A 27,984-nucleotide genomic window follows, 5' to 3' on the forward strand; every position below is an offset into this window, starting at 1 on the left:
TCAACAGCAGAATTTGAAAGTAATTTTGAATTGGGTTACTGTCACCACTGTGTTGTAGATTGAGAATCTTGTGATCAGTGATGTAAAAAAAATACATAAAATGTGTTAAAAGGCAAATGCCATAATTGCAAAATGGACTTCAATGAATATTGAGTGTTTTTCAGATAAAATTTTCATGTGTGGGTAAAATATTGAAAGCCTGGGTTTGAATTAATGAAAGATCTAAAATGTTAATGGTAAATTACACACTTGTAGGGTCTATTTGTGATCAAGTTCACTAGATTGTTTCAGGAGATGGGGTGTAACGTGATCAGGATTATGTCAGTTATTGTTGCATTTGATGGCTAAATTTTATAAAAGGAATGCACCATTGCACTAGGTAGGTGGTAGCCTTGTTCTAAAATGGGCAGGCGACCTGTTCTATCAGGTTGCTGCCCATGTGACAATGTTTTAAATTGCTCTGTGTGCAAACCATGAAATTTGTCCAGATGACCTGCATTCATGTTTTTTCCAGCTGTAAGCAATGTACAAGTTGCGTGATTAGGTAGATCATTATTTGAATTATAAGATATTTTCCATAAGAATTTATTGCTTCACTTTTTAACATTAAGGCCTTTGGGTGAATCTCTACACTGATCAAGGTGAAGGGTGTTGATGCTGAGGAATGGAACAATTGTTCTGGAATTCACTTCCTTGAACTGATTTCATACCTATGTTGGGCCAGCACAGGATTGAATTTAGCTAAGGGCCTCACAAATTGCCAGATAGCATTCGTAGAAAAGGATCACATATGAATAAATGGAGAGTCCAACATCCAGGAGAACCTATTGAATCATTCATTAATAATCTGTACAGGATAGCAGAAGTTTGCAAATATGGAGATTTAAAATTGGAACTCATCAGAGAGAGAATAGTGGTAGGAGTAACAGATGGTGCACTCTCTGACACCCTGCAAGCAAAGGAAGATCTAACTCTGGAAAAGCCAATCCAGATAGTTAGACAGTCAGAACTCTGATCAGTACAGGACCATTTTAAGGGGAGAGAATAAATCATGCAGAGGCCAATCCATAGTTCAGCTAGTTAAACAACAAAGACACAGGAACACTCCAGGCCAGGGTAAACCAATATCCTAACCGGCCAGTAGATCAACCATGCCTATGCTATGCAGCAAAGCGCCCCTCACAGGTGAGATCAATATCCTGCAATTTCAGCCCAATGCTTTCAGTGCAACAGGATTGAACACCATGGCAAGCTGTGCAGGGCAAAATCTCTTTATCCGTGAGATCAAGCCTGCTAGCCCGGAAGACAGACAGCCATATTTTTTGGGTGAGGTCAAAGATCTTGGCTTGTCATTTTGGAAAATGGACATTTCAGTCAATGGCCATTTAACAAATTTTTAATTAGACACCGGAGCTAGCGTTACAGTCCTGACAAACAAAGAACCATGGCTAAAATACGTCTGGCTTCGAACAACAGACACACCACTCTAAGGGCCCAGAGGAATCTGACTTCTAGTCATTGGTATGATCCTAGAACAACTAAACTATGGAAGCAAACAGATCTTTGAGCTAAAAACAAAAAAACTGCGGATGCTGGAAATCCAAAAAAAAACAGAATTACCTGGAAAAACTCAGCATGTCTGGCAGCATCGGCGGAGAAGAAAAGAGATGACGTTTCGAGTCCTCATGACCCTTCGACAGAACTTGAGTTCGAGTCCAATGGTCAGATCAGTGGCTAGGCGAGAGGGAATGGCGCACCTCAACCTACCTGCCACCCGCCCTCCCCCCTCCTTCCCATGTTCCTAATATCCTCGCCCACACACCCCCACCCACCCCCTGGTCAGCCCTCTGCCTGCCATCCCTCCCCCGCCCCACCCATTCCTTTCACCCTCATGTCTCTGCATATTCTACACCCCACCCCCCCCTCCACTGTCCCCATGCTGGTCTCTGCTGGTAGAGTGCAACCCTGCCTGAGCGCCACAGCACCCAGTGCGAATGAACCTGCCTGCAAAACTCATGAGTCTCGCCTGTCAGAGCATCTTTGGCAGCAGTGACTTGTTGGAGCAGTGCAAGATTCTCCAAATCTGGTGGCAAGATAGGCAAGTACATCAGTTGGCGCTGTTCTTTGTGTTTTTCTTGAATTTGCTGTGCAGCAAAGATCGAGTCAGCTTGTCTGGCATCAAGCCGCTAATCATTCAAAAACCAACTCTGCTGGATCGGCCACATCATTCCTATGCTTAGCCCCAGAAGCTGCTCTGCTCAGAACATGGTCAAGTCAGAAGACTCCCAGAAGGACAGCAGAAATGCTTACAGATGTTCTCAAAGCATCCTTTAAGAGATCAAACATAACCCGCCAACTCATGGGAGACCCTGGCTTGCAACCGACCAAAACTGAGAAGGCCATGTCAGGAAGGCACGGAACACATCAAGAAGTTTCATTGCGAATGTGCAGAGGCGAAGTTGAGGAGTCAGGGGAGGCACACATACCTCCAAGCAGCCCACCTACTCAACCCTTCAAGCACCACCTGCCTCCCATGTGGCAGTGTCTGCAGTTCGCACATTGGACTTATCAGCCATCTCAGGACCCACCGAACCGGAGTGAAAGCAAGCCACCCTTGATCCCCAGGGATTACCTAAGAAGATTCATCTATGTTTGTTATAGAGTTGATCTTCAGCCAACTTTTCTCAGTGGAAACATTTAACTTGATTTACAAGGCAGCAGCAGCATCTACACGTTTGCATCAAACTCCATAACTAAAGAAGAACTCCCTTGTAGAGGTTCCCCCCACTGCTAGCACATTGGTTTACACAGATCACGTGATCTTATAACACAGGATTATTCTTAAAGCTTCAGTCCTACATTTCCCAAAACTATAATTATTACACAGTCTTGATGACAAGCCTATTTTTGTCATGACTTGTTAAAGATGAATGAGTCATTGACTTGTTCCCCATTTCCATTACCCTAAATGAGCAATAGAAAACATGAGGAACAACATAGAAAAGGTCAACATTTTTAAAAAGATTTTTTAAGAGAAAATGATGGAGAAAACTTAGATGAACTAGAATTTTTTTAAAAAGAGAATAAGGGGAGAATGTTTCAAGTTTTTAATTCTTGGCTTTTAATTAGAATTACCTTTCAATAATTTTATGTCCTAATATTACAGTAATAAAACTGTTCCCAACTTTTAAGTGGCTTCATCATTGTAACATTAGAATTCGCTCCAGTGTCACAGTGCAAAAGCTGAATCTGGACAGCAGAGAAAGGCCACAATATCCCCAATTAAAAAATAAAATATTTACACAGAAATATGGGAAAAATAATGCGAAAAAAGCTGAAATTTTCAAGTAAAATAAGAGTAATAAACATAGGGCTGGATTTTTACCTTGGCAGGCGGGCGCACGCTCAATATGCATAAACGTGAAATAGCATGCGATGGTGTCGGGCAAGGGTCCCAACGTCATCCCACCCTTGCGCGATATTTTGGTAGACAGGTGCACACAGGAGTCAGCAGCATGCCCGCTGACAATTAAGAGGTCTTTTAAGCCCATTAATAAATTAATAAAAGTGAATTTTTCCCTGCCCATCCAACCATACGCTTGACGGGCGGGCGAAAAGGCCAAGCGGCCTTTATGAGGATACCTCATCCACGGGCGGGGTGAGGTTTCTGATATTAATTAAAAATAAAATAAAAATGTTTAAATCTAGTTTTTAACATGTCCCTGCTCATGTGACAGAGCCGCATGAGGGGCCATGTTTACCTTAATTTTTAAATCTTTATCTTTAATGTTATAAAGCTTTAGCTCCCCGAGGCAGTTTTCTGCCTTCAGGGAGCTTTCACAGTGCGCTCCCCCCACGCCTACAATGACTTCCACATTCGCCCACCTCACCCCACACTGCCAACAACCCCCCCCCCCCCCCCCACCCCCCCCCCACCACCTCCTCCAGCCAAGCAGCGCTGAACATTTCTTTAATTGTCCAGCCAGCGTGGAATCACAGTCGGGGCTCGATCGCTGGCAGTGGACCATTGCGCTGCCATACTCAGGCCCACCCATCACACCCACCTGACGAAGGGAAAATCCTCCCCATGAAGGTTCCAAAGTGATACACACCATGCCTGTATTTGAAGTACTTACTTCCCCAAGCTCGACGCATATGTTAAATACATTAGATTAAAAAAAAACTTTTATTCATGTCATGCCTTTCAGTTCTCAAGTGCTTCATGACAAATGAAGTACTTTTGATGTGTAGTCACTGCTGTAATGTAAGCATGACAGCCAATTTGCACACAGCGAGATCTGAAAAATAGCAATAAAATAGATGATCGATGAAGCAGTCTTTGCTGATGTTGGTTGACTTTTAAATGTTGGCCAGGATATGATGCTCTCGCTGAATAGTGATACGGAGGGAGAACTTCTCAACTTCAACACCTGGACAGTAAACTGGCAGAGTGGGTCACCTGACCGTTGTAGAACCTGATTACTTTTCATTCCATTGATAATAATGAAAAACATTAGTACAAATCTTATACTGCTCCACCAGTTGACCAACAAAATTTCAAAAGTAACCACAGTTTATTTAAAGCCACTTGAAAGGGCAGTTGGAGTCGGTTTCAACATTTCATCCAAAGCCATCAATCATGTATTTTAAGATTCTATGGAAAAGTGTAAAGTAAGTATATTGACTTAGAGTTTAAAAAAAAAGAAGAAAGCAAGCTCAGGACGGCCAATAAAAGCATTGGGGACAGCTGCAGTGGATGGAGCATTATAACAGAGGTGCATTGTGAAGAAGGAAAAGGAGACTAAACAGTGAAATGGCACTGCTGTTTCTTGCAAATTCCTTTCCATATTGTAACATAACATGTTCTATGCTTGTACTCCAAAAATCATTTGAAAGTAATGATTTGACCAAATGTAAGTAGGTATCCTGTCTCTTCTGCTCTAATAAATTAACCCTCCAAGCAATAACCTAACTTTTGAGAATAATTTGGAAAATGATTTAAAATTAATACATAAACAGGAAGAGTACCTACAATTTCCAATGTTATCAAAGCTCACCCTTTCCAACCCACAAACAGAATATGATGACGGTGACAAGAGGCTGTATGGCAGGCCTGCCAAGGTACCAAGCATCCCAGCGTGCGTAGAGAGGAACAGAATTACCTGGAAAAACTCAGCAGGTCTGGCAGCATCGGCGGAGAAGAAAAGAGTTGACGTTTCGAGTCCTCATGACCCTTCGACAGAACTTGCGTTCGAGTCCAAGAAAGAGTTGAAATGCCCACAAGGGAACAGGCAATTCTAGATTTAGTGATGTGTAATGAGGTAGATTTGATAAGGGAGCTTAATACTCTTTCTTGGACTCGAACGCAAGTTCTGTCGAAGGGTCATGAGGACTCGAAACGTCAACTCTTTTCTTCTCCGCCGATGCTGCCAGACCTGCTGAGTTTTTCCAGGTAATTCTGTTTTTGTTTTGGATTTTCAGCATCCGCAGTTTTTTTGTTTTTATCCCAGCGTGCGTGCCTGTCAGCAATCTCCTGTAGGCCAGTCCATTAAATTCAGCAACTGAGTTCCTGTAGCAGAACCCATCTGCAACCTCATCATCCAGTGAATTGCTACATGTACTATCCTTTTCCCCTGGCCTGTCTGCAGCCCACTCTTGCCATGGTGGTAATTCACCATGTGCTGATCCCAACTCTATAATAGCCTTCAAGGTTCACACCATGCCAGTATCTGAGCTGGTGGCTGCAAGTGGAAGATCAAATGATGGTGCTTCTTCATCAGAGGTCAGGTGTGGTTAACGCTCTTCAAGGCTACAGTAGCTGGCCAGACAGCAGTTCTTGGGTATCTGAAAGTGGAAATTCAGAAGCGCAGTGTTGGAGTGAGCTAACTAGAGGAAGAAGTGGAAAACCATGATCACACCATCTGCAGCTTGCACCTGATTCTCAGTAGCATGATGAGGATAAAGTGGGATTTGAGAAGGGGTTTAAGATAAGAACTTGCAGTCATCCTGAATATTCTCTACAATGCTGGATGCAATGGCCTCAGAATCACAAACATCCCCCTAATGCAGCGAATCATCTACTTGAGAGGGCTCGGGTGATACCTATCTTCACTGGTTCTGCTCAGCTCCCTGCGGTTATGGGCCACTTTCTCCTGCAAGAGAGATGGTAGAATGTCAGTGAGGTTGCTGCAATGTGTTTGGGTAATGTGCCTGCCATAGCTGAATAGCTGGAAGTATGTGGAAGCAGTGAGAGATGGCTGTGAGTTAAAGATTGGTGAGTATGTGAGGATAAGGTTGAGTATCTAAGTGTTTGGTATGAGTCTTGATTGCTTGAGATTGCTGATGGGTGATGGATCTGTGGTGCAATGAGCAGAGTCAGAGATTGATGGGAGCAGTGAGCAGGAGATAGCATTTGAAGATGCATTCAGTGACCTTGCCTACCTGTGTAAGATCATTAAACTTCTTATGGCACTGCTATCAGGTTCTTGGGGCCTGACCTCCCTGATCACCTGTACCTATTCCCTTCTCTGGGTATGCCTTGAGGACCCCCTGTACATCTGCAGCTGCATTGCACCTCTCCTCCTTCCCATTGCAGAGACTAATGCCTCCAGTGTCACATCAGAAAACCTGGGAAGTCCTCTTTCTTTCCTGTTGCACCATTTTCTGTGATTTTGCTTCTCTCCAAGTCTTCCACAGACAGTCTGCAACAACTTCTGTACAATAAGTACAGTTCCCCTTTGAGAGGAAAATGCTGTCTTTAAGAGGTGCAGGCTAGCTGAAACTCATGCTAGCTTCACATGCTAACTAGGCCCCTGTTGAGCATGCAGCCCGTCAGCAGTGCATTCCATGGGGTGCTTTGTACTGAAATGATTGACTTGGGGAGGCAGCATGATGTTTGTGTACTGTCTATCTCAATGGGACAGGCCATGGGGTGATCATGCACCATGAAGTGCATGCCCTAAAACTGGCCTTGATGATTATGTTTTTTCTCTCCTAGGTGTCCTGATTTAAGATTTTTTTCACTAAATTATTCACAGCCTTTTTTCAAACCCCTTAGTTCACAATATTCAAACAAAAAAAACATATGAGAAATATAAGTGGCAATGGCAAGTCATTTGTCTGGACTTCAAGGACAAATAATCATGGTTTGAGAACCATAAGTGGCCTCAGGGCTGTAGTTTTGACACACCAAATTTGTAGGGATGTTGCATTTTAAACAGAATAGATTATTGGGGTTTATCATCTGCGTGGAAATTACTTCATGATACTACCACTAAAACTTGACAAGGCAACTCCATTTAAATAAGGTTTCTTCCATCATTCAGAGAAGCCAGATGTTTATGTACAAATCCAAGTGATGCCTGTATTGTTATTTCAAAACCCATCTATTTGGTCAGAGTTTCAATCAGAACATGTAGTGAGCTGAACATATTTTTTTTAAGATACCATAATCTTCTAGGTACCCCTCCATGATAATGAAATGAATTTTGATTTTATATTATTCAAAACATCCAGCATCTTCTTTAGCCATGGGCCCTAATATTCATGGGGTTGCAATGCCGAAATATAACTAGCAAATATACTTCCTTATAGCTAGTTGTGAAATATTGAGTTACTTTATCCAAAGAGATTTTTTTTATGTGAATTTCAGTTTCTATGCATCTAGACTTAACATTGGAAGAAATAATTTGTATTTATATAGCACCATTTACATTCTCAGGATATCTCAAACCAATTCCCAAGCTGATTTTTTTTTTACTGAATTCACCCAAATTTTAAGTACTTGCTGAAAACGTATATTTGAATTAATTTGAATATATTTTCAACATGTATTCTGGCCAAATCTTTTAATTAAAAAAAAAATCCACCTAAGTACTCAGCTTGAAATCAGGCTGTAGCTATACATTAGTATTTAAAAATGCCTTTTAATTAACTGTGAGCTACAACATAATTACAAAATCAGCCAACTGAAATATAACCCACAGCTAATTAGTCAGAACTAAACAATTGTCTTTATTAATTGATCAATTCTACGTTATCACTAGCTATGTAGTCTGCAAGCGGTATTTGTCCACAAAGGTTATAATTCTGTACATGACTGATTGCTAAATTAAACATAGAAAATTTATATTAGCTGTCTAGACAGTGTCAAAGTCTATTATCATCCACTGAGTGCAATAAGCAATCTTTCAGATGAAAGCCAGCTTTTTGAGATATGTCAAAATCAATCTAGAAATGTTCCATTGCCATTTTAAAAAAATCTTTAATTATATTTTATTCTTAATTCCACAATGTTCCAGGCCTCATACCCTGGCTAAGAGATTGATAAGAGGGCAAAAGCAGTGTTGCTTGGTAACTGGCTACAAGTTATGCAGGATCTTCCAGTGGCAACCCACTGATTTGCTCTCCCTCTCTGAGAAATACATCCTTCTGCACAGAACTACTTGGGAAGTCATTCCTGTCTAATACTAAAATAGAAATGAGAAGAATATTGTGTGAAATTGTTAGGAGTTCATCAAGTAGATCCAATAGTAATTCTGAAAGAGCCATTGGAAATCATAAGTGAAAAGGCAAACCCTGTTGGAATATACTTAATCACAGTATACACAAGTGCTTTCCTATCAAACTGCCTGTCAATAAATCCTTCAGGTAGGAGCAGTTTTAGGAACTAACCAGGCATTTTTATTTCATCAAGTATGTAATTAGAAAATGTGAAGTTTGTAAATGTCAACACTATTTCTCTTATTACTTTTTATTTGTTGGGAACACTATGGTTGTTTGCTGAAACTACTCTTATTAAATACATGGCAAAAGTAAAGAGAAATTGCAAAAAAAAGACTACACTGAAATGCAGAAACAAACCATTAGCACTGAGGAATGTCATATTTTACTTCATAATTTGTGTTTACCAAAACATTAAAAAAAAGTTGAACATTTCAAATTAGAAGTATTCTTCAGCTTGAAGGGATGGCTTAAACTTGGCATAAATCCACTTCTCACAATTATTTGAAGGAAACAATTTAAAAATATGGGAAGTATTCCATTGAATTAATTAAGAAACAATGTGGGTCCAAGTTTGAGCCCTAACCTGTTTCGATTTCAGCCGGGGAAGCAGTAGAGGTGCTATAATCTGTCTCGGTGTCCTTGGGTGAGGGTGGTGAAAATTCAAGGCTCCCACTTCTGAAATATTCAGTAATTCCTGGTGAAATTATGCATGTGTTTATACTTATTGAGGATATATGAACAGATTATACGATAAGGCTGCCCATCTGCCAACATACATTGCAAAGCTCATGCAGTCATAATGGTCACTTGAATGAGGTAATACAAGGTTGCTAGCACCTGAGACATTGCACCCTCAGAAAGGATTGACAACATCAGAAAGTGAGAGAAAGAAAACTGGCAAGGAAAAAAAAGTCGTGAAGTATATGGCAAAGTTTACAAAGTTGCTTTCCTATCAATGCTGGAGTAAATACTGTGGGTTGAAGTGCAAGATTGGAGTTATTGACTGTTAAATTTGTAGTAAGATCAGGAAAGATGAGACGGAACTGTATACTGCAAAAGGGGGAAAGATATAAGTATTGATTGTATTAGAAAGAAGCAGTTCATAAAAGGCTGAAATTGTGTAAAACTAGATATTTATTTATTATGTTAATGCGAGAATAAAATGGGCTTGAGTTCTGCTCATCTCTTTTCACTTTTGATTGTCATGATAACCTTTGCTATGCTCCAGTTTGAAGGCAGTGAGGTATAAATATACAGTGTAAATGTCTATTTATTTCTCAACATGCAGCCATACACAAACTGTATGCATTTCAGGAAAACGTGTTATTTAATGCACCTGTGGCATTGCTGTGCAGAAAGCCAGCCGTATAAATAAAGCAGGCCCACTCAATCCACACAGATGGGTTCAATCTACACGTATTACTGCACTGTAGGACTCACCTCAAATGCTGGCATTAGTATGTAGGTACATGTTGGTGAAATAATGATAACAAATAAATGCACATCCAAGTGTTTTTCAACCTAATCATCTGAGAGAACATGGTCTAGATGTACTCAAATGTTAAAGCCAACTCCTAAAACAATAATATTTTCCAGCAGTGGTTACATAAAGCAAACAAAAAGTGAAAGGCTAAATGTACCATTGTATGAGCATTTCCTTTCAGTCATACAGTCACATACTTCTTTAGAATAGTATAACTTTGTTCTCAATCACTATTAATGACCTGCCTCATTTTCCCCTTGATGTAAAAAAATTACAGAAGGCAAACCTAGCAGGAGATAAATACATGGTTGGGAGTGATTACAAAACAATAAACAAAATTGGATGCTTTTGAGTGTTTACAAGGGAACAACTAACAGTACCAGACAGCAGCACAAACTGTGATATTGAGAGTGAAGCTTGAAAACTTTATTATAGTATTTTAACCCAACTACTAAATTACTTTACAATGCTACAAGTGCATTCATCTCTTTTTAATCACTGCTGTGTGACTTTGCCGATGCACTTGATATTAAATAAGAGAATTAATGATTGTAATGTCATCTGAGTAGGTTCATTGAGGAAATATGTTGGAAATTCCACATTAGAGTTAACATTATTGGCTGCATGCCCAGTTCAACTACTAAGACGAGCATATTAACAAATGGAGGCACTCAGCCATTAGACAAATTGTTTTTTTTTGTCTAAATGCATGGGTTTTTGTTTTCACAGCCCTATATCAGTCAGTTCTCTCATAATATTCATTGGAGTTCCCTCAAATGTCTATTAGCTTGTACAAGAAAAGTCTTGTCTCCCAATTTTATGTATCTCTTCTTTTAACTTCACACATCACAGCGGCTCCTGGACAGTCTGTTCTTGTTCAATCAGAGCACTCACTTCAGACCAAATGTTCATCTTGCACTATAAAAATTGAAATTGAACGTTTGAGGAAAAGAATATGTGTGAGAGCCATAAAGAAAGATTGAGGACCATATAAAAGATGGAGGAGATGGCAGGAGTAAGGGATTTACAGAAAAGGTAATTGAAAAAGGGAGAAAGAAAAGTCAGATGCAAAGACAGAGATACCAATAGCATGAGAAGACGATATGAACCTTACAATGAAAAGGAGAGGAAAAAAAGTGAAGAATAAATAGAAATATGGATAGAATTACAAAATGACAACAAAATAGACAATTCCAGGAAAAGCAACAGCAATGAGAAACCGTATTAACTGTGTGTATGTATACATCCACAATTGATATGAGATTTTAGCTTCAGAATTTTAAAAGTGAATAATGAAGAAATGCTATCTGTAAAAGTTCTAAGTGCATGCATTATGTTGTGAAATGATGTTAATATTCATAAGGCTTTTTTTGGTTAGAATTCTCTTTTGGACAGATTGGGATTCTAGTTTCCCACGTATTGAGGTTGCTTCAATGAGTGGAGCAGGAAGGAAGGCCATCTACAAAGCTTTGGGAACTGGCGGATGGCTTAATGGATTAACAGTGGATTACCTTGAGAACCGAATTGTTTGGATTGATGCTATGTAAGATTAATACTTTTTTCATCTGAAAAGTTTGACTGTGGGTCTGAAATATGTGTGTAATTATTTTTTTTTCACTCATTACAATTGCTAACCCCTCCTAACAATTGTTCTGGCTTTGTTCTGAGAAACATGCTTCTTTTCTCTTACCTATTATCAATAAAATCTGCAGCTTCACTTCGGCTTATCTTAAGAATTTACTGTTATAAAATGATTTGAACCATTTTAGTTACAATAGAAATGAAAATCAACCATGATATCTTGGAGTTAATCTTTCTTTCATCAATCCACACCCACCACCGTCATCTAAAAAAAATGGGTGCGCATTTTCGACTACCTTTGGATAACCCCAAAGATAGGAAAGCTGTCTTTTTTTTCCCCGTCAGCTAGAACAATCTATATCTTTGTAACTAGAGCAATCTTCCAACCTGCAAACAGCGTGGACCACAGTCAATGCCAAAACCTTAAGCCTGATGAAAAGTTTCTCCATTAAAATAATGATCCAGCCCTGGGCAGATCTTATTGATGCCTGTCAGAGGGTGGCTGAAGTATGGCAAAACTGAGGTATTTCGTTAAGACGGCTGCAGCTGGATATCCTGTTTGCACTCACCAGTCCCCCTGCCCCAACCCCAATATCCACAGCAATAAGTGTGACTGGGGGATTTTCCCAAGTCTCTCTGGAAGATTTTGCCCATTCTGAGAGGGTTTCATTATGGGGCTTTAAAAATCCCAATAAATAGGGAGCAAGTGATTAATCCTGGATGATTCCAGAGAGGGCCTGACACCTTTTCAGAAACTTTAGCGGCTGCAGAGGTGGACTGTTCTGTGCCTGGGAAGCCTTTTTCAGGTGATAATATGCTCAAACGTGACCTCAGCTCTGTTATCACAATTGCTTTCCTTTGCCTCTGTAATGTTGCCTGCCTCGTACGTCCTCTGCCCTTCTGGTGTTGCAGCCCTACATCCATTGCTTTACCACGAGTCCTTGATTTCTCCTTTGCTGTCTGTGTTACTGTCCTTGCAAGAATCCTCCATATGCTTCAACTCAGTCATAATCATTCAACATGCATGCTAACCCACAATTAGTCCCACACTCCCTTCACCCTTTTCTCCTCCAAGATTTACTAACTCCCTTTACTTACAATGCGATAGCATTGTAATTTCAAAATTTACATCCCTGATTTCAAATCTCCTCAGTCTTGCTCCACTCTACCTCAGTGATCTCCTCTTATAGGACATTAATTAATGTTTAAATAAGTTTGATTCAAGAAGCACTATTGGCTAGACAGTGGCCTGAATGTTAGTCTCAATGTTTCATTTGCCTACTAGTGCATTTTCACATTTAAATGGGTTGCTGGGCATATGATGATTGGCCCCTGAGATCCTTGTTTCAAGTCTTGCTAAAGTTGTTCTTTAACTGACCCGGATGTGTACTGAATTACCACAGGTTGACACACTCTGGGCGGAATTGTCCACTCGCATTGGTGGCGGGCATCATGGTGGACCGGGGGTAGGGGGGGCGTTTACAGTTTGGTGGGAGAGGCAGAAATCAGTTTCACACAGGCGTGAAATCACAGCTGGATCATCTGACGGTGTCCGCCATGACGAAACGTGAATCCTGCTAGAGGCCGGTGTAAACCCAATTTGCATCCCGGTGATGGGATGCAGATTAAGGCTGGACCAGAATTATCCCCCTCCACCTGATTTACTGTTACACTGGTGGGAAAACACACTAGCCCAGAACATGTCTGGACAAGCGTGACGTGCAGAAGTCTGGACTTACCTTTAAGGCCTTACTCAGATTGAGGACATCTGAGGAGAAGAAGATACTGGAGCCCTATAGCTACTGGACCCTGGAGGAACACGTGCATCACAGGCTGGATGGATTCTCATACACATGGCTCCGCCGCGAAGCAGCTCTCGGAAGGTGGGAGGTCTCCACGCCGCAGCTTTGACCTCGCTGAGGCTTCGGAACTTCACAGACTGCGCAATGGGCTCACACCATCTTCCATGGTCTCCGTTGATGCTTCAGACCAGCTGTGCAACTTCACACACTTCGCCATGGGCTGGTACAGATGGTCAGCAAGGGGTAGGTGGGTGGGGAGAGGAAGATCTAGGTGTGAGTGGGAGAGGAAGGTACACCGGGGGTGGGAGGGGGTGAGGTTGGAAGGTGGTGGGGCAAATGTTTTAGGGAAGGGGTTGAGGTTGGGGGGAGTGAAGGTGTCGGGGTTTGAGGCTGGGGGATGGTGAAGGTGTCAGAGGGGATGAGGTTGGGGGGCTGGGCAAAGGTGTAGGGGGGTGAGGTTAGGAGGGTGGGGGGAGGTTGTCGGGGTGAGGTTGGGAGTGTGTCGGGGGGTTGAGATTGGGGGAGTGAAGGTGTTGGGCGGGTTAGGTTGGGAGAGTGGGGGGAGGGTGTCGGCGGGATGAGGTGGGGGGGTGAAGGTGTTGGGAGGTGAGGTTGGGAAGGCGGGTGAAGGTGTCATGAGGGTGAGATGGGTGGGGACAAAGGTATCTGGGGAGTGGTGGAGGGAGTATGGGGGGAGCAGGGAGCACAGGGGGAGAAGAGTATAAAGGAGAGAATGGTGCAAGTGGGGAGATAGGTTTAAATGGGAAGGAAGGTGTAAGGGAGGGAGTTCGTAGAGGAGAAGGTGTCCAGGAAAAGGAAGGAGTTTGGAGGGGAGGAAAGTGTCTGGAAGGGAAGAGGGTGTTCAGAGAAGGGAAGGTGTCCAGAGGGTGGAAGGAGTAAGGGCGGAGAAATGTGTTAGGGGAGTGGAATGTCCAGGTGAACGTGAAAGGGAGGGTTCTGTGGAGTCAATGACTGCCTCCTGAGGAGCAAACTCAGGGTGGGCATGGTAGGAGGGAATGGTGAGTGCAAGAGAGGGCTAGTAGGGTGGGAGGGTGAGGCTGCATCAGTAACAGCAGAAAGGGAAGCAAGGGTGGTTGGTGGGCACACAGAGGCAAACAAGGACCCTGAGGGTGGGAAGGAGGAGGTCAAAGAGATCAATGTGGATGGGGGTGGGATTTTCAGGAAGGTAGGGAACGTGCACATTCACCTGGACATTCCTGAAGAGAAGGATTCAGACTGTAGGGTAATGGTGGGAAGGTCGGAGGTGATGCTGGAGGGTGGACTGTAAGGGGGGAAAGGACTTGGGTGGCTGGGGATAGGAAAAGATGGGGGAGCTTAACTCAAACTTTGACAACTACCATTTTGCAGAAATCACAAGCGAAGCCTTGTGTTGGACGGGCACAAGTGCTGCATGGGAGTACGATCAGTGGATAGGTGGAGATGCAGATCAGGTCAGATGGACAACTGAAAGAGAACCCCAGCAGGCAGAATTGAAACTGCTCAGGACAGTGAGATGAGTGTGATGGATGAAGGCTCTGCATGCAATGGGAGAATGCTTGCACGAGGCTCCTAAAGACCCAGCCCCACACACACACACACACACACACACACACTTCTCCCTCCAGATTCTGGGGAGGACTCGCAAAACCTGTAAATGAAGCTGATAAACAACATTACATGTTATTCAATGGAAGTAAATAAACTTTCAAGTTATCAAGTGACAAAATGTGTTCACCCATTGCAACCACTTGTGATCAGAATTTCTTAACTTTTCTAGGCCTTCTACTTCTTCTAGTTGCTGCCCTGATATCTGCAACAAGGGTGGAGACAGTCTGTGCAATGGTTGGCCCTGTTGCCTCTGATGACTTTGCGTTTGTCCGCTGGAGAGCTGAGGCCTCGGGGACCCCAACTTGCTTTGGCTGTCCTCCTGTGGGCCAGCTGCTCCCTCTGTAGTTACAGAGGTTAAGTTTGAGGGGGTCACAGGCAAAAGGGACTCGGAGAGCGTGGACAGCCTCTGAGATTCCCGAGTGGATGACCTAGGGGTGTCCAGCTGCTGCTCCTCCTCCCTTCAGGTGCCGGAGGGCCCCAGCTTAAATCCTTGAGTAAGGGGAAGGAGCACCTGGAGGGATGCCGTTTCCCTCTCGTGTTGCCATTTCAGGAACTCACCCAAGGCTACTGCAATGGAGTGCAGGTCTGCATGCATCTCTGCATTCTGCTGGACCAGGGTCTCCATGGCGTCCACCACCCTTTTCATGGAGACCTCCATGCAGGAACATATGGTCACCACTTCATCAGAGAGCAGGCAGATGCACCCCTCCAACTCATGTGCCACTCAACTGAGGGCTTTCAACAGCTCTACGTGATGTTCCCCCTTCTTCTGTTGACTCTCCACAATGAGTTGAAAGGTCGAATCCAGAGGCTCATCATCTAACTTGGGCCTGACAGATGCTTCTTTCCCAGCAGTCCTTCATGTGCTGGGGAGCTTGGCAGAACCTGCCTCCTCTTGCTGGTCCATGCAGTGACCACCAGATTGTGAACCCGAGCCTGCTCTAGATCTGGGTCTCACCGAGGTGTGTGCCTATGCGCAGGTGGAGAGGAGGTATCCTCTTGGCTGGGGGTGAGGACCTGGATGGAGCTGAAGGACTGGCTGGCTGATGGCGCGACCGCTTGGCAGAGCTCCCTATGAACCAAAGTAGAGATAATTAGTGCAAGGCAGCAGAGGGAGAGCACTCACAGTTGCGTTGAGAGAGGGATGATGTGGTGCAGGATCCTCATATGGATATTCGCCTCCAACCTCACCGTCACTATAGGCACAGTCCACGATCTCACCAATCAGCAAGATGGCATGCTCCTCAAAGTGAGTGAGGGGTCTAATGTCGGCCCCCTGGTCTGGGACCTCCCCCTCCTATTCTGACCCAGCTTCTCCTGCATGAAAACAGATGGGGACGCTTGGCTCTGCAAATGATAAGGGAACATGGAATGTTTACGTGGTGAGCTGAGCCATGGATGGTTTGAAGATGCAAGCTCCGGAGGATTTGAGCCTGATGGAGATGTGAGGCTATGTCTGAGTTAGTGATGTTGTCCTTTGAGGTAAGAGATCCCTGTGGATGTGTGATGGGCTTGGGAGTGTATGTTGAGAGTGATGAGGTGTTTGACTTAACCTGGTGGAAAGGAAGAGAGCACCGCACTGGATGGCTGACCTCCTCTGTGCTCCGCTGGTGCTGACCACCACTGCCACCACCTCCCAGGCTGGATTGGTGAAGTCTGGTGGACCTCCTGCAGCCAGAGAGCAGATAGAACAGTTTGCGGCGGGCTTCCACTATGTCCAGTAGGTGCCCCAGAGAGGTGTCACTAAATTTGGGGGCTGCTGTTACCTTTGCTTTTGGGGCCATCTGTGGCCTGGAGTAAACATGAAGTAGGTCGCACTCTGGCGCACTTTAAATATAGCACCTGGAGCAAGGAAGTGGAGATCATGGTGTAGCGGGCAAATCTGAGCCCACCAGCCAGCAATCTGGCGTGTTTCCCATGAATGCATTATTAATGAGATAGGATGCACCAGGAAGCAAATGATATGTCACGAAAACCTGCCATTGCGGCCAGCAGGTAAAACAGTATTTTTCATGCCCACTACCGCACCTACTGCAATTCTGAGACGATTCCACCCCTTGACTGTTCATTCTTCTCTGCGGAGAGGTACCTTGCTTCTCCTCACCACCTTTTTTACTTTATTGTTTCAAACTTAGAACTTGGCAGATAGTTGGTTACATGGCAATTTTCAAAGAGTACTGAAATCTGAATTGGGAAGACTGAAATTAAATATTCCACTTCAACTACATTGTTCGATTTGTGCATGTGAGGTTTTCCCTGCTTGTCGCAATACAACTTCTTCACAGTTTGAAACCGTACCTTGATCTTTGCATGTTTTTTCCCTTAGCAGCCGGAACTGATTACAGCACGTATTTATTGTTACAGTATCATCTATTTTAAAAAATGATTATTTTATACATTAAAAATAATAATTAGCATTTTCTTCATCATAACGGATGAGGTAAACTCAGTTCCTGCTTGAGAAAGTAATTGTGTGTTTCTAATTTTTCTTTGCCTTTGTTTTCTTATGTCTTATTTTTCTTGATGCAGGTCTGATGGTATTTATTCAGCCTTATATGATGGCAGTGAACTGATTGAAGTCTTGCGTAATCATGAATACCTTTCGCATCCTTTTGCTGTAACATTGTACGGAGGTGATGTTTATTGGACTGACTGGAAGACTAACACTCTTTTGAAAGCCAATAAATGGACTGGCCATAATGTCACTGTGGTACAGAGAACCAGTGCACGACCATATGACCTACAGATTTACCACCAAACCAGGCAGCCACAAGGTAGGTTAGCTGTTCAACTTCTGCTACTGTTTGCTTTGTGACTTAAAGCACAGGAAGAGAACAGCTTGTGAGATGAAGCAAACATGTAAGGATATACATCAGTAACAATTATAATTACTCCTGTAGCCATCTGATAAATTGTGCTGCAAAATGATATAGCTATATTTAATTCGCCTATAATGCACAAAATTATGTCTTAAGGAAATGTTAAATGTTCATTGCGATTCCCTAAGCATCACTTTTATATTAGGACATTGTCACATTGATACTGTTGTTACCTGTGGCAATTACTGGTATAACCCTGGCATTGCATGACCTCAGAAGGCATTGCCAGAGCCTCCAAAGCGATTGCAAAATAGCACGCGTGGCCAAAAAAAAAGGAGGCTGCATGGCTCAGGTTTTGCTGTCTCCCTCCAGAAAGGCATTCAAGTATTTTCCCTTGCCTTGTATCCAATCATCGAGGATGCTGTGAAAGGAGATGGTCACAAACAGTGATTTGAAGCAGACACAAACATATGCTTGTTCAGTTTAAAATTAATGTAATTGTTTTTGAAATAACCATGCTGTAAAAAAGAGAACTACTTCAAGAATCTAGCATAAAAGGTCTCATTGGAAATATTGAGCTTGCAATCCAGCCAGAAAAATCTGTTTAAATATCAGATGTTGATATCAAACCAAGTTATCAAAATGCTGTATCATTAATAACTCTGCACAGGACTCAGCTGGTCATAATTGTAGCCAAATAGGATAGGAACCAATCATGATTTTTAAGCCAAATATATATTTTCCCCAGCTGTGCAACCTGCCTGTAACACCATTTATATAAAGATCAGGCTGAAAACTGTCACTAAAGATTTATTGTAAAAGTCATTAATAGCTGTTTCACTTTTGGTTTCTCTTGAGTTCAACACTGTGATTATGTCATAAAACAAGGAAAGTTCCCCTGAAAAAGATAAAACTGCCCCCCTCCACCAATAGAAATAACATGCCTACTTTACAAATGACTCTGCAAGCTAGCATTTTACCGAAGCTAAAAAAAATGAAAAGTATTGTTTCCTCAACATGACGTTTTACCCCCTGACAGTGCTTCTCAAAACTTTTTCCAACTGGGACCCCAATTTGGGGCTTTGAAGTTGCTGTGGCCCCTAAGTGAGAGCTGTGAGCGCAGGGGGAACAGAGTTTTTAATTTTCACACATGTTTATAAACTTATCTTTTCAGTTGGTTTTCTGGAGCAGGAATCAGGCCTCAAGCATCGGCGATTTAGCCCATGCCCACCATTTCTTTTAAAAAGTGAGGATTTAAAGGGGTCTCGCAGCTATTATAACATTCTGTCGGGCTGTGCCGCAGAGCTTGTGACTGCAGTATCTCATGGGGTCATGACCCCCAGTTTGGGAAGCCCTGCCTTATGATACAGTACAATTATTAATGAAGTCAGTTATAAGTTAGTTTTATGCAGCATAAAAACTGTCAATGCACCTCTGTATAAATATCTCAGTTTGAAGCCTTGATGGTTATCCAGGCTTTTTGTCTTTCACTCTTTCAAGGCATTTGAGAAATTATGGCAATGAAATTTGGCTCCTTAACACTCGTTTTTTAGTGCTATGGGTGCTGTTTTGCTTCAAAAGATAGCACACGCATGTGCACTTCTGAAAACCATTGCAGTGAGGGCGTGTGTCCACCAAAAGTCATAAAGTCATAGAGTTTTACAGCATGAAAGAGGCCCTTCAGCCCTTCATGTCCATGCTGATCATCAAGCCACTGGCAACTCTAATCCCATTTTCCAGCACTTGACTCGTAGCCCTGTATGCTATGGTGTTTCAAGTGTTCATCTAAATATTTCTTAATGTTGTGAGGATTCCTGCCTCTACCACCCTTTCAGGCAGTGAGTTCCAGATACCCCCCCACCCTCTGGGTGAAAAAGTTTTTCCTCAAATCCCCTCTAAACCTCCTGCCCCTTACCTTAAATCTATGCCTCCTGGTTAGTGACCCCTCCGCTAAGGGGAAAAGTTTCTTCCTATCTACGTTATCTATGTCTCTCATAATTTTGTACGCCTCAGTCAGGTCCCCTCTCAGCTTTCTCTGCTCTAAGGAAAACAATCCCAGCCTATCTAGTCTCTCTTCATAGCTGAAATGCAACAGGTGAATCTCTGGTGAATCTTTTCTGCACCCTCTCCAGTGCAATCACATCCTTCCTATAGGGTGGCGACCAGAACTGCACACAGCACTCCAGACGTGACCTAACTAATGTTTTATACAGCTCCACCATAACTACCCTGCTCTTGTATTCAATGCCTTGACTAATAAAGGCAAGTATCCCAGATGCCTTCTTAACCACCTTATCTACCTGTCCTGCTGCCTTCAAGGATCTATGGACATGCACACCAAGGTCCCTCTGATCCTCTGTACTTCCTAGGGTCCTACTATTCATCGTGTACTCCAGTACTTGTTAGTCCTCCCAAAATGGATCACCTCACACTTTTCAGGATTAAATTCCATTTGCCACTGTTCTGCCCATCTGACCAGCCAATCTATATGGCCCTGTAGTCTAAGGCTTTCCTCCTCGCTTTTTACCACATCACCAATTTCCATGTTATCTGCAAACTTCCTACACTCATACTGATCATACTTCCTACACTCATGTTTAGATCATTAATGTACACCACAAACAGCAAGGGACCCTGCACTGAACCCTGCAGTATGCCACTGGACACAGGCTTCCAGTCACAAAAACAACCTTTGACCATCACCCTCTGCTTCCTGCCACTAAGCCAATTTTGGATCCAATTTGCCAAATTGCCCTGGATCCCATGGGCTCTTACATTCTTGACCAGCCTCCCATGCAAGGCCTTGTCAAAAACCTTACTGAAGTCCATATAGACTAAATCAACTGCATTACCCTTATCTACACACCTAGTTACCTCCTCAAAAAATTCAATCAAATTTGTTAGACATGATCTGCCCCTGACAAAGGCATGTTGATTATTCTTGATTAATCCTTGCCTCTCCAAGTGGTGATTAATTCTGTCCCTCAGAATTTTTTCCAAAAGTTTTCCTAGCACTGATGTTAGACTCAGTTTAGATCCCTGGTTTATCCCTATCACCCTTCTTGAATAATGGTACCACATTTGCTGTCCTCTGGCACCTCTCCTGTGGCCAGAGAGGATTTGAAAATTAATGTCAGGGCCCCTGCAATCTCCTCCCTTGCCTCCCACACAGACTGGGCTACATCTCAACTGGGCCTTGGGATTTATCCACTCTTAAGCCCGCTAAAACTGTTAATACCCCCAACCTTTCAATGCTAATTTGTTCAAGTATATCACAGTCCCCCTCCTTGATTTCTATACCTGCATTGTCCTTCTCTATAGTGAATACAGATACAAAGTACTCATTTAAGATCTCACCTACATCTTCCAGCTCCTCTCACAGATTGCCACTTTGGTCCCTAATGAGCCCTACTCTTTCCCTGGTTATCCTCTTGCCCCAATATACTTATAAAATGCTTTTGGATTTTCAATTATTTTACTGCCAGTGTTTCTTCATGCCCTCTCTTTGCTCTCCTAATTTCTTTTTTAAGTAACCCCCTGCACTTTCTATACTCCTTTAGGGCTTCCATTGTTTTGAGACCTTGGTATCTGCCAAAAGCTTCCCTTTTTTCCCTTATCCAATAGTGTACATTCTTCAACATCCAGGGTTCTCTGGACTTGTTGGTCCCACCCTTCACCTTTATGGGAACATGTTGGCCCTGCACTCCCACTATTTCCTTTTTGAATGACTCCCACTGCTCTGATGTAGATTTTCCTACAGGTAGGTGCCCCCAATCTACTCTGGCCAGATCTGGTCTTATCATATTATAATCAGCCTTCCTCCAATTAAGAACCTTTATTTCTGGTCCATCTTTGTCACTTTCCATAACTATCTTAAATCTTATTGAGTTATGGTCACTATCAGCGAAATGCTCCCCCACTGACACTTCTACCACTTGCCCGGTTTTGCTCCCTAAAACTAGGTCCAGCACCGCCCCCTCTCTTGTAGGACTTTCTGATTGCAAGCTCAAAAAGCTCTCCTGGATACATTTTAAGAATTCCACCCCCTCTTAGCCTTTCACGCTTTGTCTATCCCAGTTAACATTGGGGAAGTTGAAATCCCCTAATATTATTACCCTATTATCTTTACACTTCTCTGAGATTTGCCGACATATTTGCCCTTCTATCCCCCCCGATTGTTTGGGAGTCTATAGTACACTCCCAGAAATATGATTGCCTCCTTTTTGTTTTTAAGTTCTACCCATATGGCCTCAATTGAGTGTGCAAAGTATGCAAAATAAGCAGATCATGTAACGCTGATTTCACACTGTCATTTTGGAGTTCAGTGCCCTATCTCTAAAACATACACAGTTGAGCATGCATTCAGCAGCAGGAAGAACTTCACACAAGCACTATTTTAAAAGATTGTCAACTGTTGACAGGTTAGTTGCTGATTGGTTCCCACAGGTAGTTGATGTGATTGTCAAAGTGTTTGGTGGTTTTTAAGTTCTTTATAGTTGCTAAAGCCTACAGAGATTGGTGTGACACATGTGAAGAACTTTTTGTTCTGACCAGAAGAATTCTGCACAAATTGCTTGCTCCCAGGTATGGTTGCAATAGATGCATTCCCTAACAGCAGGACAGGTAGAATGAACGTAGGCAACACAGAGCAAGACATGATGCTGGAGGAAAGAGGAGCAGGATGGGAAGAAAGTCTTTAAGCTGGAGGCCATATTTGCCTGGGGTGTGCAGGGAGCAATATTTCTCCTCCAATTGCAGTGAGGATCAGTGCATCAGATGCCTGTGCTTCCCTATATATGGCCTTACCAAAATCTGTCACCAGCTGTAGCTACAACTGCAGTCTCAGAGCAGGAGGAGGATGGCATTGCTAGTGGCTGTGAAAGGTTACTGTGACCATGAACATTTATGCATCAGGCTCCTTCCAGGTGGGAGCATATATTAATTGCAGCATCATTTACTTTGCCATTCACTGTTCCATAAGGAAGGTCAATGAGGCTCTGTATTCCAAAGGTAACTTCATTCTCTCTAGCCAAACAGAAGCAGATGGAGTGAGCACCCAGCTTCATGAGGCTTGCAGGCTTTCTCATAGTGGAGGAAATCATTGAATGCACACAAATCACTTTACACGTGCCTCACGTCAATTCTACGATGTGCAGCAAGCGAAAGGGACTCCATTCCCTCAGCATTAAGCTGAAATGCAACCATGTGCAGTGCGTCATTACTAGTATCCTGGCAGCAGGCTGTGTCATCTGGCATTTTAGCCACCACAAGACTACTGGATGATAAGGGCTATCCTTTGATGATGTGGCTGATGACTGCACTATGCAATTCACATACATGTGGGCAGTATGCACATAGCAGAAGACATGCTTTCACACAAAATGTGATAGAGCAAACCGATCAGTTGCTTGAACAATATTTCTACTGCCTGGACCACACTGGAGGTACCTGTTACGCAACAGAGTATATGTCAAGATTTGTGGTGGAACGGTGTTTGCTGCACAATCGTGCCATCATGAGGGTAGTCTTTGCCACCAGCTAAGCAGTGAGCAGCTCAGGAGAAGGAGGAGGAAGAGGAACAGGAATGGAGGATAAAACCAGCATTGTCCTTTTCTGATCAGGTTGTTAGTGATCAACTTATCTGGCTAGATTACAAACAAATGCAACCCCAGTCACCAACAATCTCACATTTTAGCTTCCCTCTGTTACTGAACATCAAATTAACAATTTGGCCACAATGGAAAAGTAAAAACTGATATTCTGAACATCCCAAACCAAATTCATAAATCAAAACATGCCATACTGCATTCTAAAGTCAATTAATCACCCTTGTACATTCCATTAGTGCCTGTCTTCCCTATTCTACCATCTGTTTCAGTGCTCCTACTCTGTTTTACCCAGTGACTACAGAATGGTTGGTGTAAGGTTGCTGAATTTCAGTGGTGGGGACACTGCAAATGGTCTTTCAGGGTGACCTTAAGCAGCTCTGGCCCTGGAAGTCTTGGCTTCAGATTGTCCCATTGACAGGTGCCTAGGCTGGTTTAAGCGAAGGAGTCAACAGTGGTGGTGGTGGTGGTGAGATAAAGTTGACTGTCATCAGTGCATACGGGGAATCTAATGTTGTTGTTGCTTAGTGGCAGCATATAGATAAGAATTAGAAAGGGGTCAATGATAGATCCTTGAGGAACTCCAGAGGTAATGGTTCAGGAATGGAGAAGCAATTCCAATTGATTCTCTGACCACTCTTTGATAGATAAGAATGTGGTTGACTCTTAAATGCTCTCTGAACAAGGGCAATTAGGAATGGGCAATAAATGCTGGCCTAGCTAGTGACACCCACATCCCTTGAATGAATAAAAAAAAATAGAGCTTGGCATGGGAAGTTTAATCAACTGGATGACAGAGCAGGATGATGTAATAAATTGTATCGAAGGTTGCAGATAGGTTGCGAAGGATGAGGTGGGATAATTTACGACAGTGTAGTCATATAGGATGTCATTTGGGCTTTGATGACTTTGTGAATCAGTCTACATAAGTTAAAATAGCATGGTTTGATTAAAAAGTATTCATTCTTGGATGATAATTATCCTCAGAGTCCTCCACCATGTGTTTTTTGTGCTTGAATTATACAAAACATTGACTCGTCCAAAGAATTCAGACTTTTAGCCTAAACTGGGGACTTAAGCAGATTCCTCAGTGCATACATAATTTAATCAGGGGCCTCTGAGAATTGGCCTGTTAATGATACTCAAGCAGAAATGTAAAGATATGAAATGTTGCACATTATGCTAATATATAAGTTCTCACTCACTGAGCAGGCCTCTCATAGCTGCTAGTGCCTTGACAATCTGTCATTTAAGAACATAGTTGCAGGAGTCGACCATATGGCCTCTTGTGCCTGCTCTGCTATTCAAAATTATCATGGCTGGATTGCCTCAACTGCACTTTCCCACCCTTTTCCAATATTCAATTTCCTGAGAAATCAAAAATCTACCAATATACTCAGCAATGAAACATCTGTAATCCTCTGGGATAGAGAATTCCAAGGATTCACAGCCCTCTGCATGAAGAAACTTCTCCTCTTTTCAGTGCTAAATGATTGATCCCTTACCTTGAAACTGTATCCCAATGTTCTTGATTCCCAGCCTGGGAAAAAAAAAAAGTTCTATGTCGACCCTATCAAGCCCCTCCATAATCTGGTATGCTCCAGTGTGATCACCTCTCACTCTTCTAAGCTCCAGAGAACATAGGCCCAATTTATTCAGTCTCTCATCATAGGACAACCAGCTTTTTTTATCCCAGGAACCAGTCTTGTGAACTTTCGCTGTACCGACTCCAATGCAAGTATATCTTTCCTTAGATATGGAGACCAAAACTGCACACAGCTCTCCAGCTTTGGTCTCACCAAAGCCCTGTGGAATAGTAGCAAGACTTTGGCCGGGACCTTACCAGCATGCCATGAGTCTTGACGTTGAGTCCAAATGTGGGTCTCAAGTCCATGCAGGTGATTGCATCAGCAGTTTTACTAGTGGTGGCCAATCAACAGGCCACTACCAGAACCGCAACCCAATTAACGAAGGCAGCCTGACCCTCCCAGTTCCCAGCCCAATGAGAGGGCTGTTAACTCTACAGCCTTGGCAACATTAACGATGGAGGTGGCCATTCCATATTGAAGCACGCTTAAAAAACAGTTAGGACAAATATTGAGGCAGGCAGGCCACAACAATCAAAGGGATGAGCCACCCATGGCTGCAGGAGGACCTTCCTTGGATCATGGAGTCTCCAGAAAGGACTCCTGTGGGAAGCCTCTGAGAGGCTGCCTGAATGCAGTTGGTGGACTCGCCAGGGGTGGCCGATCTGACACCTATAAAAATGCCGGCAGCATGGTACAATTGTCATCCATAAGTCAATTAATTGGCTTGATTGGCCACCCACCTCAAGTGACTGGGTGACCGAGCCACTGCTGTTCCTGCCACTGGGAATAACTCCTGGCAAGAAAGCTGCAGCTGTTTTCCTGCTCCTGAAAACACTGCTAGAAGTTTTCCACATCCCCCAACTCCCAGTCAGAAATTCAGTTATCCAATCATTAAAATTTAGATGACAGTGAGCCGGAGAATTCAAAGGATTTCCTTGCCACCTGCCTCAAGCACTTCCCAGCTCAGCTTCCTGCAGTAAAAGGATGGCAGTACATGTTGGTGGTGAGTGGTAATCAGATCCCACAATGAGTCTATTAATGGTCCTTTTGGAAGGAGAAGGCCTTTCCCATTCTCCTTCAATTCTCAAAAACTTGTCGCTGAAGGGTCCAGAGTTCGTTAATGGTTTCCTTTTAATTTATACAAAACCTTGTATAAATTAACCTCAGCTTCCTTTAACTGTTTCCTATGTTTTCATTGTAAAAAAAAGACCTTCTTTAAACAAAGCTAGAGAACAGCCAGAGGTGAATGGCTACACGGCTTTATTACATAGGCAATGGAGTGGATCCAACATCGCTGAACTGCTCACTAAATAAATCTGTTCTGGAAATCTTTGCAGTGTACATTGAACTAAATGAATGTTGATGGAGGAGCTCATTGCTGATTGTTGCTGGATTGCATAGAACTTATTACATTGCTGATTGGTAACTTTTGAAGTGGCTGACCTGCTCAGGAAAGTAATGCTTAGGACTAATGTAAACATCTTTGTAAAAGCATTTCATTTAGTGAGGCCATTTTATAAAGCTGTAATATACTGGCAGGAATTATATTTTGTGGTGCTGCCACTGGAGACCATGGCCACAAAATTGAGCACACTGGTGTATGTTTTTTGAGGGTTTTGAGTGCTGATTTGGCTCCAAAATGGCATCTGTGGCAGGTGTGAGCCATGCTGATTGCCACTTCAGTGAGGCCATTAATGTACATGCTTAGGAAACAGCCACTGTAAATATGTAGAGTATTCAGTAGCAGGTGGGGCCTCCTCCACCAGTGGTATTTAAAATAATCTTCTCGCAGGTCAGTTGATTTCTGTTGGCTCCTGTTGTGATTGTGGAATTGTTTGGTAATTGCTTGACATGCCTAAAGTTGCTGCAGTCTACTGGCAGTGATGTGGCATGTGCTCAAGGACTTTGTTCTGACTTCAAGGATTCTGCACAAACTACTTGCTTCCAGACATGGGTGTAGTATGGATTCCCCTTGCATGATGGGGAGAATGAGCCAGGGTGACACAGTGCAGGACAAGCTGCTAGAGGAGGGACGAGAGGAGAAGGGCTCTCAAGAGGAGGCCATATCCAACCAGGGTGTTTGTAGAGCAATTTTTCTACCTTAACCTCAGCAAGGAAAAGTTCATTGGGGATGTCTGCTCTTCACTCAGGATGTCCTCACTGAAATCCAGTACCTGCTGAAGCCACAACTGCATTCTCAGACCAGGGCAAAGACAACATTGTCAGTGGCTGTGAAGGTGACTATGGCTGTGAACTTTTATGCATCTTGCTCCTTCCAGGAAGGAGCTATCATTCAGTTTGTGATCCATTGTTGCTTAAGAGAGATCATTAGAACTCTGTATTCCAAAGAAGGTGAATACACTTCAACTTCTCTTGCGAAGGAGCAGCAATGGAGTGAGCACATATGTTTTTGAGCATAACAAGGTGCAGGATGCCATTGGCTGCATGGGCATTGCTTAATGAGCATTGCATGTCAATACTGAGGTGTAAACCAAGCAAAATGGAATTTAACTCCTTAATGTGAGCAGCACGCACACAATAAAAACCATGTTGCCACATGAAATGTGACAGAATAGATCATTGGGGAGCTTAAACAATGCTTCTGCTGCCTGGGCCATTCTGGAGGAGCCATGCAGTACTCAGCAAAGCAGCTGTCAAACTTCATAGTGGTCAACTACATGCTGCACAACTTCACCAACATGAAGGCACAACCCTAACCACTATCTATATGGTGACAAGCTGAGGAGGAGGAAGAGAAATGCAGGGCACAACCAACAAAATCATTTACAGCCAGACTGTCCATGAACAGCTCACCTGATTACATTATGAGTAAATGCAACAGTAATTCCCCATTGTTTTCACCATTCCTCTGTTACTGACCATCATAGTGTCCACCTAACCACAATGCAAAAATAAAAGCCAATACAAAAAAAACACTCTTAAACCAAATTTATACACTAAACTATGCCATATTTCATACAAATGTCAACC

General features: G+C 43.0%; 1 protein-coding gene across 1 annotated transcript in view; it reads left to right on the forward strand.

Annotated features, from left to right (window-relative positions):
• The window catches only part of LOC121284946 (low-density lipoprotein receptor-related protein 1-like), a 1,922,347-nt gene that overhangs the window by 1,165,965 nt on the left and 728,398 nt on the right, over nt 1–27,984 (forward strand). Inside the window, exons 26-27 of the mRNA XM_041200912.1 lie at nt 11,367–11,531; nt 17,509–17,753. Of these exons, the coding sequence (XP_041056846.1) occupies nt 11,367–11,531; nt 17,509–17,753 (410 nt within the window). The remainder of the gene's footprint in view (nt 1–11,366; nt 11,532–17,508; nt 17,754–27,984) is intronic.

This window comes from Carcharodon carcharias, chromosome 12, assembly GCF_017639515.1.
Source record: "Carcharodon carcharias isolate sCarCar2 chromosome 12, sCarCar2.pri, whole genome shotgun sequence".
NCBI lineage: Eukaryota > Metazoa > Chordata > Chondrichthyes > Lamniformes > Lamnidae > Carcharodon > Carcharodon carcharias.